General features: G+C 37.1%; 1 protein-coding gene across 12 annotated transcripts in view; it reads left to right on the top strand.

The window, feature by feature from the left end:
- The window catches only part of ERC1 (ELKS/RAB6-interacting/CAST family member 1), a 550857-nt gene that overhangs the window by 111350 nt on the left and 423582 nt on the right, over window positions 1–15925 (top strand). For 8 of the 12 annotated variants that reach the window (XM_078075442.1, XM_078075441.1, XM_078075446.1 and 5 more), the window contains exons 4-7: window positions 1008–1082; window positions 8747–8902; window positions 10122–10205; window positions 13831–13998. In XM_078075442.1, coding sequence (XP_077931568.1) covers window positions 1008–1082; window positions 8747–8902; window positions 10122–10205; window positions 13831–13998 — 483 coding nt within the window. The remainder of the gene's footprint in view (window positions 1–1007; window positions 1083–8746; window positions 8903–10121; window positions 10206–13830; window positions 13999–15925) is intronic. The other 4 variants (XM_078075447.1, XM_078075448.1, XM_078075453.1 and 1 more) reach the window with 1 other exon arrangement.

Genomic DNA, 15925 nt, shown 5'->3' with positions numbered 1-15925 from the left:
ACTTTGGAAATGTTGACTGATTAAGTCAGAGACATTCACAAAATCTGACAGGAAATAGCCTGAGGTGGTCTGATAACTTCACTGTGACCCTTGAAGACCTTAATTGTGATATTACTACCATCGCTTCCTTTCTTCCTGATTCTGAACTCACTAAAATTTAGATGAAAAAGAATAGTTATGTTTTTATGACATTTTGTAGACATGAACAACCTTATCTTCTTTTTTCTTTCTACTTGTCACCCCAGTAGAGAGAGATTTTCATCACAGGTAGCCAGGTTGTTACTCCGGGGTAGATGCTATAGAAAGGATGTGGTTAACACAAATGCTTTCAGTAGCTCTGTGCAGTGCAGACTGATTGTGACTGCTTTTATTTCTTCTTTTAAAAAGGGAATATTTCTGATCTCCCTTTTGGACTGTTTGGAGTTCTGATTTATATGTCTTAGAGTTATGTGGAAAATTGACACACCAGTCTGGGGTTGCGTTGTAGTTTCCATCTGTTGTACTGATTTCATCTGTGTGACTGATTTTAAATAACTAGGTGTTCACTGACAGGGACTCTTTATGCCTGTATGTTTGACCCTTGTATTTCCTTAGCCTGAATGTAGCCTGTGGGTTTTCTGATCCACTGGGGAAGGTCTGGTGGACAGGGATCAGAATGTCTTGTAAGGCTGGGGCAATCATCATCTTTACACAATTACTCCCTCTCCCCCATCCTTCTCTACCCTCCCTTTAAGAAAAAACAAGAGTGTAGGGGCACCTGGGTGGCTCAGTCGTTAAGCGTCTGCCTTCGGCTCAGGTCATGATCCCAGAATCCTGGGGTCGAGCCCCGCATCGGGCTCCCTGCTTGGCTGGAAGCCTGCTTCTCCCTCTCCCACTCCCCCTGCTTGTGTTCCCTCTCTTGCTATGTCTCTCTCTCTGTGTCAAATAAATAAAATCTTTAAAAAAAAAAAGAAAAAACAAGAGTGTAAAGGAGGACACTTACTCTCTTTTTTGCTTCTCTTGTATAGGAGATGCATCGGAGATTTGAGAATGCTCCTGATTCTGCCAAAACAAAAGCTCTGCAAACTGTTATTGAAATGAAGGTAAGTAAGAATCTATAAGAATCTTGTGAGTCACTTTATACTTTGAAGTGATTATGGACTTTCCTGTGTGAGTTTTAGAAAGTGGTATGTAATCATATTTCACTTATTTTGTAGATTGAGAAGACATAGTAAGATGATTAAAATGACACTTTAAAAGAACTTCAGTTTTATTCCCTTTTAGTTATAGATCATAACTCAAATGGGACCAAAAAGGCTTGTCCAGAATTTCTTTAAATGAGCTATGCTTAAACCTTTTGATCTCAGGACCCCTGTATTCTCTTAAAATGACAGGCTCATTCATTCATTTTTAGAAAATGCCTGCCTAATACTAAGTCTGGTAGCCATAGTTTGTCAATTGTTCTTTCAAGTAAAAATGATGTTCCATGAAAAAACTACCTAATGCAGCTTGCAACTCAAAGAGGCACACAAGTGCTATTCCAAAGGAACGACTGTCGTACTTCAGTGGGCAGAAATGCCTAGCTCCTTCCCATTTCATCACACAGAATATTAAAAAGATGTGTTCCTAAGGGTTGTGACTAATTAAAAGTAATAAATTTTACTGCTTCATTAGGGGCATTCTCAAGGGAAGCAGTCTTCCAAAAATTTTATTTCTAGGGGCGCCTGGCTAGCTCAATTGGCAGAGCGTGTGACTCTTGACTTCGGGGTCGTGAGTTTAAGACCCACATTGGGCCGAGAGCTTACTTATTTTTTTTTTTTTAAATTTCTGATATTTCTTTCTTTTTTTCTGTGAGTGCCTGACACTGAAGAGTACAGTGACTGCTGGTATGGTTTGGGGCCACTGCCTGTTGTCCTAAGACACTAGCAGTTTTTTCCCACTATTGCTTATATACCTTTAGTGCAAATGTTAACATAGTGGAGAAGGCACATAAAGTCATAGTATTATTGCGAAAATAGTTTTGACTATGCAGACTTCTTGAAAAGGTCTGGGGGGATCCAGCACATAGAACATGGACCATACTTTTGAAAAACTCTGCCTTAAGTTAATGAATAGTTAGAAATCTTTGGGCTCTGTGTTATGTTAAGAGCTTGCCTTCTAAATTCCTTGGATTCAAAATTTGGCTTTACTTGAACCAGTTATATGACACAGAGTAAGTTACTTAACCTCCCTATACCTCAATTTCTTTATCGATAGAAGGCGGTAATAATATTGCTATCCCGTAGGTTGTTTTGAGGTTTAAATTAGTTATGGCAAGTAAAACACTTTGAATAGTATCTGGCATATCGTAAACTGTTAGCTGCTGCTGCTATTACTATTTTTATGAACATCATAGTCTTTCTTACAAAAGCTGAAAGACTCTTACAGATAAGGACCTCTCTTTCTTTCTCTTTTTTAGCTTCTTCATATTCCCTAAAAAGTTTGACACTTTCTGCTTTTGGGCCTTTATTTGATATTTGGTGATACAACAAGAATATTTAGTTATTGGTATATAGTTTTATCGAAATAGAGGCTTCTCAAGTACAGTTTTAAGAACTTTTCTCTGAATTTAAATGATTTCCTCTTAAAATTTTGTTTGTGTATATCTTTATTTCCAATGGGGAAGGGATTTACCAAACAAATTCTAAATTAGTAGAATTCTGGGTTCTTTATAGTTAGACAATTAGCAGTCTTGAACATAATCCTGTAAAGAGCCTTAAAAAGGTTTCATTGTATGTTCACATTTCCCACAAATCTCTTTGTACATTTTATTTCCTGAGCCCTGTTTAAACCTAAGAATAAAACACATGAATGTACCTATGTTTCCAAAATCATATTATTCACCTTTGGATAGAATAGGGAAGTATAATAGTATTAATTGGTAGTGGATCTGTGTTAAGTTGTGTTAACCTTCAGCCATTTGGTTAAGAAGCAAGAGATTCTGAGATTCTGATGGCCCAGTTGGGTCAGGTGGATGCTTTGCTGAAATCACAGCTGAAATAGTTGAGTTGCTGAGAATGTGGCATGAGCTTGAGAAAATTATGAAGGTCTAGAGTAGTCTTGGGGGGAAGAGGAAAGGAAGATGATTGATAGACCATTAAAGAGCCTACCTGTCTTCAAGGTGATGTAATTTTCTTTTCTCTTCCTCCCTTCTCTTGCCTTCTTCCCCCTCCCATCTTCTCCCTCTCCACTCCACTTCCCCTTCCTTCTTCTCTAATTTTTTTCCTTTTTTCTTTAGTAGTGGAGGAACAGGGAAGACTTATTGTACTGCTCTAGATGAGAGTTTTGCCAGGTAGATAATGGCAGAATTATTGGGATGCAGATGAATTGAGCATCATGGTGAGAGAGTAGTTTGTATGATCAGTACAAGAATGTAGTGTGGATAGGAAGGAAGAGAATTCAGAGTGGGCTGACAGGTTGGGAGAAAATGTGACAGGGAAGTGGAGATCTCTGTGAGGTTTAAGAACAGCAAATAGAAAATGATGGTGCAACAGGCCTGGGGAGAGAGTCCTGGGTGATTTTAGGATCCAGAGGGTAGTCCTATCAAGTGGATAGCTGAAATGGACTGGTGGATGAGATCATTGGAATTTAGGACATTGAAATCCCAGGATGATGGCAGGAGTGGCATTTGAAGGGACGATTGATTGTGAGCCAGGTGCCAAAGATGTTTTCAAATGGCCAGGAGTGATTGGGAATTCCCTAGATGGCAGCAGTGAGGAGGGTAAAGTGAAAAGGAGTGTGAGCTGTAAATAAAGGGAGGCAGCACTTTTCCCCTGCTCTTTTCTGGTACTGGGGCATTAGTGACCTTCATTGGAGAGAGTGCAGGGAAAGTATATCCTTTGGGAAAGTCAGTTTACCTTGGGATAAGGAGACAATTTGGGGGGAAAAAAGGTGAGGATTTGAGAAATTTAACAAGGAACAGGGGATTCCAGTAGGCTCATTGGAATTGGCTGATTAATGATGGGAAACCCAGGGCTGGGGAAGTACAGAGTAGCAAGATGATAAGGAATTTATTTGCTTGTTATTAGACATTCTAGGAATAAGAAACCTTGTTGGAAGGACTGTCCTCACTTAAACCCAGTCTGGTTGAGTTGGTGCTAGAACAGGTTGAGCATATCAGACATTGCTTTTCTGGCTTGATTTCAGTGAGTAGCCTGGCAGGTCTCTTATCTGGGCAGTCAGTGGCAGCCTCATGACTTTCACAGTTATAGTTTGGTCCCTTTTGGGGAGAAGCTTTTATGGGACATGATTTGGTAGTGAGGGTGCTGATTTGGTCAAGAGCTGCCTCTGTATTTGTGTTGGAGTTAGAGGAGAAGATGGATAATGTTTCTTGGGGCATTGTGGGGGCTTTGTAGAGTTAGAGGTTGTCTATGTGATGTGTGGAGCTTGAGTTCATAGCTGGAGGCAATTTTGTCTTGTGTGGAGTACCAATGGTACTAGAAATACAGTCCCTCTTTCCATTGGCCCCTTTTCATCTCCTCCCCCGCCCCCCTAATGTCAGAGGTCAACCACCTTTCATTTGCAGGTTAGTCCCATGCATATGCTTAGTATTTTAGTTATTCTTAAGGGACTACATCCTGATTTTTCCAGGAAGATGTATAGTAATCTTAAAGGTGAATTTTCAGATAGTACAATGAAAATAGTTTACAGGCATACCTTGGTTTATTGTGCCTTGCTTTATTGTGTTTTGCAGATACTGTATTTTTTTACAAATTGAAGGTTTGTGGCAACCTTGCATCAAGCAGGTCTTTTGGTGCTATTTTTCCAACAGCATTTGTTCACTTCGTGTCTCTGTGTCACATGTTAGAAATTCTCCCAATATTTCTAACTTTTTCATCATTATTATATTTGTTATGGTGATCTGTGATCAGTGATCTTTGATGTTACTCTCATAATTGTTTTTGGGACGCCACAAACTTGTGCCTATTTAAGATGGCAAACTTGATAAATACGTGTGTTCTGGCTGCTTCACTGACCTGCCATTCCCCTGTAACTCTTCCTTTCCTCAGGTCTCCCTATTCCCTGAGACACAACAATATTGAAATTAAGCCAATTAATAACCCTACAGTGGTCTCTACATGTTTAAGTGAAAAGAGTCACATGTCTCTCACTTTAACTCAAAAGCTAGAAATGATTAAGCTTAGTGAGGAAGACAGGTCCAAAGCTGAGACAGGCTCAAAGCCAGGCCTCTTACACCAAACAGCTGAATTATAAATGCAAAGGAAGAGTTCTTGAAGGAAATTAAAAGTGGCTACTCTAGTGAACACATGAATAAGAGTGAAACAGCCTTATTGCTCATATGAAGAAAGTTATAGTGGTCTGGATAGAAGATCAAACTAGCCACAATGTTCCCTTAAGCCAAAGCCTAATCCAGAGCAAGGCTCTAAGTCTCAATTCTGTGACGGCTGAAAGAGGCGAGGAAGCTGCAAAAGAAGAGTTTGAAGCCAGCAGAGATTTGTTCATGAGGTTTAAGGAAAAGCCATCTCTAGGACATAAAAGTGCAAGGTAAAACAGCAGGTACGGAGGGAGAAGCTGCAGCAAGTTACCCAGAAGACCTAGTAAGATCACTGAGGAAGGTGGCGCCACTAAAGAACAGATTTTCAATGTAGATGAAACAGTTTTCTATTGGAAGAAGATGCCATCTAGGACTTTCATAGCTAGAGAAGTCAGTACCTGGCTTCAGAGCTGCTTATTAGAGGCTGATGCAGCTGGTGACTTTAAGTTGAAGCCAGTGCTCATTTACCATTCCAGAAATCCTGGGGCCTTAAGAATTATGCTGAGTCTGCTCTGCCTGTGCTCTATAAACAAAGCCTAGATGACAGCGCATCTGTTCACAACATTACTGAATATTTTAAGCCCACTGTTGGGACCTACTACAGAGAAAAAGAGGTTCTTTTCAAAATACGGCTGTTCATTGACAATGCACCTGCTCACTGAAGAGCTCTGATGGAGATGGACAAAGAGGTTATTGTTGTTTTCATGCCTACTAACAAAACATTCATTCTGCAACCCATGGATCAGGGAGTCATTTTGATTTCCAGGTCTTATTATTTAAGAAATGCATTCATAAGGCTATAGCTGCCATAGATAGTATTCTCCTAAAGGATCTGGACCCAAGTAAATAAAAAACCTTCTGGAAAGGATTCACCATTCCAGATGCCAGTAAGAACATTTGTGATTCATGGGAAGAGGTAAAAATATCAACCTGAATAGGAGTTTGGAAGAAGTTGACTCCAGCCCTCCTGGATGACTTTGAGGGGTTCAGGACTTCAGTGGGGGAAGAGCTGCAGATGTGGCAGAAATAGCAAGAAAACTAGAATTAGAAGTGGAGCCTAAAGGTGTGACTGAATTTCTTGAATCATATGCTAAAACTTGAACAGATGAGGAGTTGTTTCTTATGGATGAGCAAAAAAAGTGGTTTCTTAAGATGGAATCTACTCCTGGTGAAGATGCCGTGAAAGTTGTTGAAATGACAACCGAGGATTTAGAATATTACGTAATCTTAGTTGATAAAGCAGCAGCAGGGTTTGAGAGGATTGACTCTAGTTTTGAAAGAAGTTCTGTGGGTAAAATGCTGTCAGACAGTATCACATGCTATAGAGAAATTGTTCATGAAAGGAAAAGTTAATCAATGCAGCAAACCTCTTTGTTGCCTTATTTTAAGAAATTGCCACAGTCGGGGTGCCTGGGTGGCTCAGTCGTTAGGCGTCTGCCTTCGGCTCAGGTCGTGGTCCCGGGGTCCTGGGATCGAGCCCCCATCGGGCTCCCTGCTCAGGCGGGGGACCTGCTTCTCCCTCTCCAACTCCCCCCTGCTGTGTTCCCTCTCTCGCTATGTCTCTCTGTCAAATAAATAAAATATTAAAAAAAAAAAAAAAAAAAGAAATTGCCACAGTCACTCCAAATTCAGCAGCCACCACCTTGACCAGTCAGTACCTATCAACATGTAGGCAAGTCCCTCCACCAGCAAAAAGATTATGATTCGCTGAAAGCTCAGATGATAGTATTTTTTAGCAATAAGTTATTTTTAAATTAAGGTATGTACATTTTTTCCATAATGTGATTATATACTTAATAGACCATATAAACATAACTTTTATATGCAGTGGGAAACAAAAAAATTTATTTGACTTGCTTTATTGTGATATTTACTTAACTGCAGTGGTCTGCAGCTGAGCCCACAATACCTTCAGGTTATGCTTGTATTTATTTTTTATGGGCCAGGAGATTAATTGTGGCCCACTATTTTTTTTTTTTTTTAGGCTGTGGTAGAAATGGGATGCACCCACCAATTTCAGAATTTATGTTTAGTGTATCTCTTGATTGCATTACTTCAGTGCATTTAATTTTGAACTAAATATAAGTTTAATTTGAGTAGATTTGTAAAAGAAAATTTTTGTTGTGATATTTTTAAAGGTAACACAATGCAGGACAATGAGTACATCCCCCTTCTCTCCCCTGAACCTAAAAATTGCTAGTGGTATTTGTCTCATGATAAATCCTTTAACTTTTATCTGCATGCTCTAAGAATTATGATAGCAAGGAATGTCAGTCAAGAAATCTTTGAGATAAAGTGCAAAGGGAAGTAATTTCAAAATTACTTTCTAAAGGACTGGTTTCTCTGAAGTTCCAAATAAAATAAAACTATACTTAATTTATGCTTCTACTTCTTTATTTCTTAGGTGAATAAACATATACAACTTTAGATATAAAATTTTCATTTTATGTAGGACTTTTTCTGTAATTGACATCTAAAGTGATCTTTCTGCAATTGATAACATCTTAAGTAAACTAGGGGATAAATTAGATACTGTGACAAGCAAAACCAAGAAATTGAACATAGAAGAATGTTCTGCTGGGAGGTGATATTTGTGGAGATGATGATTTATAAGGACAGTGATTTTTAAAAAAAATTATTACAAAATACTTAAAATGTGTAGAGAACTAGAAAATAAGTAATATGATAAACTGTAATTGTTAGCATAATTATTCATCCCTTTGTTATTTTTACAATGGGATGCTATAAAATCTTTATCATTGCAAATATAGTTATACACATTATTGCATAAGTCTTTGAAACACTTTTACTCTTCTTCTCCCTCCTTTGGGAGCAGAAATAAACTTTTAGGGATCACAGTAGAATGATAGAGTAACTAGGAATGGTTTCTCTGTTAATATTACAAAATTTTTCCCTAGAAATTTGTTTGACCATGAAGTACAAAGAAACTTTAACTAGCTTTCCATTGCTTCTACTTTTTTTTTTTTTTAAGATTTTATTTATTTGACAGAGAGAGACACAGCGAGAGAGGGAACACAAGCTGGCAGAGTGGGAGAGAGAGAAGCAGGCTTCCCACGGAGCGGGGAGCCTGATGCGGGGCTCAATCCCAGGACCCTGGGATCATAACCTGAGCCGAAGGCAGGCACTTAACGACTGAGCCACCCAGGCGCCCCTCTTCTACTTTTTTTTAAAGTAATTCTCTCAACTTTAAATGAGAGGGTGCGGACTTGAGGAAGAGACAGAGGAAAAATCATATTCTAGATATGAACTGTCCTCCTTTCACCCAAGTGGCCATGAAGGATATAATTTAGGAGCAAGGCACCAAATGCTAGACAGCAGTTTTCCTGCATATTTGTTTATCTTTATTAAATTCACCATCTGTAAAGACTGAGTTTTTCAACTTTTCTGATTCTTTGTGAATACTTTAATGTCTATATCTTCCATTATCTTCAGGATTCAAAAATATCCTCTATGGAACGTGGGCTCCGAGACTTGGAAGAGGAAATTCAGATGCTGAAATCAAATGGGGCCTTGAGTACTGAAGAACGGGAAGAAGAAATGAAACAAATGGAGGTCTATCGGAGCCATTCTAAATTTATGAAAAATAAGGTAATGGTTTGTGATACTGTAATTTTTAAAAGAGTTTTGAGAAATTGATGCATATTTCTATTTCCTTAGTGATGATGAAGAACTTCACATTGTTTTATCAGACTTCAGGAAGGATACTTAGAATTCTTTCAAATGCAACTTTCCCAGAACTAAAGTCAGAATTACTGATGTATTGTTATTTCAAGTTTTCACTTTTAAAAGAAAGGCTGATATGTGTTGTCACAGTTTAAGATTTATATCTTATCAGTACTTCTGAGGTGATTTAGTAGAATTATATCCAAATTGAGTTTTTCTCACTACGTGAGACACCAAGTTCTTTAACTCTTCTGTAGTATTTTAAAAGTCAAAACCCTAAGAGGAACCCAGTTCCCCCACTTTTTTTTTTTTCTGAAATGGCTTAAATAATATCCTGTTTTCCCTTCAAATACAGTTCCATAAAGAAAAAGCCTTTGCTCTATCCCTTGGAGAAGATGCATTTGTATCAGGTTTATTGTTTCCCGTGTGCACTTCAAGATACCATATCAGCACGGCATGTCAGTCCGTATTTAGAAACTCAGTCACAATATTTTTTCCTTAGGTCCACAGCCATCTAGTTTGGTTCTATAAACTATTTAGGCAAATTGGAGGATCTAGTTTATTATAGTTATCAATTTGCCAAGTTTGTTTTGGTTTAATTAAAAATCATAATTGTGATTATAAAATATTAGCTAGAAAATAAGTACCCCTCGTATCCCAATTGCATTAGTTTCCCAGTTTCTCAGAACAGAAAACTGTAGAGGAATGATACACAATTATTCTAACTCCCTCTCCAGTTTTTGTCTTCTTGCTGTGGACTCATACCTGGCGTAAAAGTCAGTAGAATATTCCTTTATTATTTTAAGAATCTGTTATCAGTGACTACTGAAAATTTATGTCAGTTTTAGAACTTAAAAATTCACATATTCAAGTTTCTATTAGTTTGTATTTTTCACCCTAATTTGAGAAAATACACTGTAATACAATCTCTGCTTTCCATTTGTTGATTGGCACATTTAAGTCCATTAAGAAACCCCTGTGAAAATAGAGAAACTATCTAGGGTGCTTTGCAGAGGGAATTAGGGGAACAGATTTGATTGTGTTATATAGGTTATTGTTATTTCCAGTTACTGCTCTGGCTGAAAAGCAAATAGTAAGACCTAAATTGACACATAAGTGAAAAAGAATAACAATGTCGTGACAGGTAGAGCAACTGAAGGAGGAACTAAGTTCGAAAGAGGCTCAAGGGGAGGAGCTGAAAAAGAGAGCGGCTGGTCTTCAGGCTGAGGTCTTTGCCGTAAGATTTACTCTTTGTGTGCAGCGATCCCACAGTGGGACCCTGCTAGCTCTGGCTTCTGGGTGGCTTATACTTTCGTTTTCCGGTTGGCAGCTTTACCCAATACTAGCACTAACCAGCCTGCTCTGCTCTTTAACCGACTCCTGTTCACCAGTTTCCCATATGTCACTTTGTGTGCAGTGAGCCCTCACTTGTTCTGGTTCTTTATTGTTGCTTTTGTCACTGTATGGATGGTACTTCAAAGTGTGTTTTTTTCCTTTCCTTTTGTAGATACTTGTTGATTTATATGAATGGTAATCTCTGTTTCTTCTTTGATATAAGAATATGCAGATGTTCTCTATTCTAGTGATAATTTGAATTTGAAATTCTTTTTCTTTTTAAAGTAAGGTATAATTGATTTATAACTTTGTATTAGTTTCAGATTTGCAACATAATGATTTGAGATATATATATATTAAAATGATCTTCACAGTAAGTCTAGTTAACGTCCATCACCATAGTCACAAAATTTTTTTTCTTCTTTTGATGAGAACTTTTAAGATGGACTCTCTTAGAATTTGAAATTCTTGAGTAAAGAGCTTTAACTTTATATGTATTATCTTTTTTTTTTTTTTTTTAAAGATTATTTATTTGACAGAGAGAGAGAGCAAGAGAGGGAACACAAGCAGGGGGAGTGGGAGAGGGAGAAGCAGGCTTCCCGCGGAGCGGGGAGCCCTATGTGGGGCTCGATCTCAGGACCCTGGGATCATGACCTGAGCCGAAGGCAGACGCTTAACGACTGAGCCACCCAGGCGCCCCTATATGTATTATCTTTAAGTCTCCATTAGGTGATTTTCCAACAAATGTTACTTTTTTTAGAACAGATGTATAGAAAGTGATTTGCTTATTTAGAGTTATCTAGGAAATTAGAATTAGCCTGAAACATAAAGTCTCTAAATCTAGTTTAATCTTCTGTCTAAAGAACTTAAAATTCCATTTCAAAATATAATACAAAAATAATAGCTAACACTCAAGCACTTATAACCTGCTAAGGTTGGTATATCAATATCACCCAGCCCCAATTTATAGATGTGGAAACTGAGGTAGCCATGTGGTGCTCAGGTGATATATCTGGTGAGAGGTAGAGCTTGATTTTTACACAAGCAATCTGGTTCCAGAACCTGTGCTGGTGAGCTCTTCCATCTTCTGCCCTATACTACGCCATGTGCGCGTATGTCACACCAGTGTCAGGAAAAACTGCTTCTGAAAATAATTGTGGGATAAGACAGGAACGCAGCATTAAAAAAAAAAAAAACTTGTGCTAATTTGATGTTTTTGCTATTTATGGACCCCTTTATAGTACAGATAGTAAAGTGAAATATTTTGTCTAAAAGGGACTGATTTGGTTTATGGTAACTGTATTTTCTAGAGGCGTAGTTGATGTGTAACTTTACTTTTTTTTTCTTAGCTATTATAAATATTTCTTTGTTGTGTCAAACAGGCTAAGCACATTGCATACATTATTTTATTTAATGTCCAAACAGTACAGTAGCGTCAGTTTACTTTCTCCATTTTACTGATTAGGAAACCAAGGCTTAGAGAGGTAAATACTCAAAGACACACTTATCCTCAGGTGTGAGTGACTGCAAAGCCTCATGCTCCTAACTTTTATGGAAAATGTGTGCTTCTAAACTCTGCTTTCCATTTAGAATATTTTTGTCCCTTTCTCAGTCTTTATGGTCAATATACTAGTATTTGATGATTCTTTAATAAAGGAGATGATGAGGAAACAGGGATTTTATACTTATTTTTAACCGTGTGATTGGAGGTAATCTTTAAACCGTAGTAGTTCTTTAGTTGAGGAAGTGATAACATTTTAAACATTTCTCCTGAATATTCATTCATACAACAGTTTTTAGAGCAAACTGTATGTTAAGGATGGAATAATATAAATATGTACTTTTTGTTGGAAAAGGGATGTCATGAAAGATGCCACAGCATTACAGTATGTGGTAACTCCAGGGTATATATTTATATTACAGGATGAAGATAGCTGCCGTTTACAGTCATCTTCCGTTGATGTTCTAAGTATCCTCAAGTAGTTTGCATACAGTATGCATATAGAAATATTTGTGGAATGAATGAATAACTAAATCTATGAATAGAATTTTCATGCATATGAGGAAAATGCTTGTCTTCTTGCTAAACAAGAAGAGTAAATTAGACATTTATTTTTAGCACTCCTTAAAAGTCTAATTTTAATTAAAGTAATATTTATTTCATACTTCCTCATGGGAAATTGTTCTTTTTTTTTTTTTTTTTTTAAAGATTTTATTTATTTATTTGAGAGAGCGAGAATGAGAGAGAGAGAGAGCATATGAGAGGGAGGAGGGTCAGAGGGAGAAGCAGACTCCCTGCTGAGCAGGAAGCCCAATGCGGGACTCGATCCCGGTACTCCAGGATCATGACCTGAGCTGAAGGCAGTCGCTTAACCAACTGAGCCACCCAGGCGCCCGGGAAATTGTTCTTAAAATTGTCCCTTATACCTAAGATTATTATAGTAAAAATACTATAGATACATTCAATGAAAAGAATACAAAGAACTTTCATCAGTAATACTGAAATTACTGACTTGTCAGTCAGATTTATACTTCCAATAATTAATCTGTCTGTTAGTGCACAGCTTCCTTGCTAGGCAGGATACAGAATAGAATGTAAAAACAAATCTGATTTTTATTTGGTGCACATTTAGAATAAGAGACTATTTAGAAAATTCTTAGAAACACAGTAGAAATGTAAATAAGATGTTTGAAATAAAATTTTTTTTAAGTTAAGATGATAGAAATCTATGGCAGAATGAATGGCACCTCTTGACTTACGGATTACTCTGTCAGTAATTCAGATTCAAATTACACATGTCGATTCTTACAGAATGAGCCTTTATGCATTTAAGTCATATACTTTTTTATCCATATAGTTGGTATTGATGTTGTAGATGATATAACTTTGTAGGTGGAATCTTTTTTAAGGTCAGTATCCCTAACTCATCAAAATTATATGATTTCTAAGAGGCACAGGTTTATAATGCCTCATAACACAAAAGGTGGCTTTTTAAGATAAGGATTTTATGTAAACTTTTGTTTGTGAATGAAAAAATAAACAGTATACCAGCAGCAGCTTTTGAATTTAACTTTAAATAGCAATGCTAGGAGGTTTTCTTTTTCCCTTCTGTTTTACATCTATACTAATCCTGCTTTATGTTTTAAGAGGTCTGACTTAATAAAATGAAAACTGTTTGATCAGCACAGTGGTATTCAGATGCTTCCTGTTATCTCATAGTAATCTAATTGAATTGGGATTTTTCTCCCTCTGTTCTTTTTCTAAGGGATTTTGAAGAGTGTTTAGGAGGCACAGTACATGAAACCTGGAATTTCCCTATTTGTTGAAAAACTTTTTTTGGGGGGGGGGATGGGTGGTCATCCAAGATTCGATGATGGAATAAGATGAATTATGTTTTGTCATAAAACTAATGCTATATTTAGTTTCATATTTTGTGACTTGGATCTGTCAAAGATCCAAATCAGAGGTGGTTGTTTCATTTCTTTTTTTCCTTACAGTGTTTTATTTTCTTCTCTAGATTGGTCAGGTGAAGCAGGAGCTGTCCAGAAAGGACACAGAACTACTAGCCCTACAGACAAAGCTAGAAACACTCACAAACCAGTTCTCGGATAGTAAGCAACACATTGAAGTGCTGAAGGAGTCCTTGACTGCTAAAGAACAACGGGCTGCCATCCTGCAGACCGAGGTGAGAAGAATTCTGGTATTGGCAGGGAGTCACTTCCTTGCACCTTTTCACGTGTATCGCCTGTGCTGTTTTTGTTACACTTGGATTCGGGAGATATGAATAATGCAATGAATTATTCTGCAATTAATGCAATGAATAATTCTTTAGCAGTGTGATCATACTGTACTAAAACTATAACTGTCTTGGTTCAGTTCTTAGATCTAACAAATCTGGTGCAGTTTATGTATGCTTTTAATTCTTTGAACGTTCCCTAAGTTTGTACTTCTAAGTATACTTTGACATTATGAAATGTTGTAAAGATAGTTATAAAAAAGAAATCCAAATGAATCTTTTGTTCTCACCCATGATGAATCTTCTAGTCATGAATGGCAGTGAGCTTGGTTACCTTGTGTTTAGATTATTAAGTGTTCTTAATTTTTGATATTATGTCTAGCTTTATGTAGGCAAACTGCAGAATCTAGAAATGTTCCAAGTAGATCTTGTTTTGAACTACAGATCATGAGACAGTGTGCCTTCATATCCTGTTTGAAAATGAAGTTAGTATTTTTAGAAATAGCCTGTCAGCCCTGATTATAGGTAGGAATACCCTAAATAATTCCATACAGTTGAGAATTTATCATATTTGTAATGATCAAAGAGAAGGAATTGATGATGGGGCTATTTGGATTTATTGTCTTAAATATTTTTTTTAAAGGTCTAGTGAAATAGGGAACTTAGGTAGAAATAGGTAAACAGGTCTGCTTTATAGAAGAAAAAATAAAGCATACAACATGGATTAGTTTTTTTTTTTTATCTTTTTCTTTTAAAGAACCAGATAGGTAAATAAGGGCATACTTGGATGGAAAAGAGGAATGAGAAGTAAAAAGAATGCATAAAAACATTATAGACCCAGAAGATGAGACTCTTCAAGTGAGGAGGAATGGGGAAATGACCAAAACTCTTTCATGTAGTATTTTATTTTTGTACAGTTTGGGACTTTGTTGAAAATGAGAGATTTGGATGATGTATTTGTAATTTTCCTTACAACTCAGACTTAGAATATCTGTCAATCTGTTATCAGGATATCAATCTCATTCTACCTCACAGGGATATTTTAGATAAAAATTAGGTTTTGGCTCTGGGGTCATAGTTATTGAGTTTGAAATTCAGCTTTACCACTTACTACCAGGTTATGTGATCCTGGGCATGTTATTTAACTTCACTGTGCCTCACTTTCCCTCCATCTGTAAGATGAAGAGAATAGGAGTGTCTGCCTCATTGGGTTGTTGTTAGGATTAAACTGGTTTATTGTACACAGTAAAGCTTTTGTTATTGTCATCACTGTAGCTATTGTATTAAAATCAGCGGATATATATAAACTGAAAGTATTAAGAGAACACAGTTGGTTTTCTTTTCATTGGCATACATTTTATTTAGAAGATCTGGTCTCTCATATTTTTATTCAGCTAGTTTTATGTTCATCCAGGGAATCGCAAATATAAAATTATCTGGAAAGTGTTACCTGCGAAGTTACTAACTTACGCCTTTATTAGAGTTTTTCATCCCAGTAACTGGTGTGCATGCAGTACTACAGAAGGGTCAGAAGAGGGTGCCAGTGTTTTGGAGGTGAGCCTACTTCCAAGTTTAGGACTGATAGCATTGGCTAGAGGTGGCAGGTGTGTGAATCAGAGAATCAGGCAGTTGGTTAATGATAATGCTAACATTTAAAAGCTTGTCACAGTCTAATAAATGACTTTTTTCCTCTTGGCAATCCATCCTTTTCTTTGTACCCCTCTCAAATAGTGTTCTTATTCGCTAGGTCTCACACAGATGGGCTTGTGATTGATTTCTTGTACTATAGAGAGTAAAGACTGTATTTGTGGTCATTCTTGAATGGTTCTTATTTGTTTTTAGCCATGTGGGAGTAACTGAGTTTCAGTGATTACCC

Source organism: Halichoerus grypus, chromosome 6 (assembly GCF_964656455.1).
Source record: "Halichoerus grypus chromosome 6, mHalGry1.hap1.1, whole genome shotgun sequence".
Taxonomy (NCBI): Eukaryota; Metazoa; Chordata; class Mammalia; order Carnivora; family Phocidae; genus Halichoerus; species Halichoerus grypus.
This window is presented reverse-complemented; position numbering and strand designations above follow the sequence as displayed.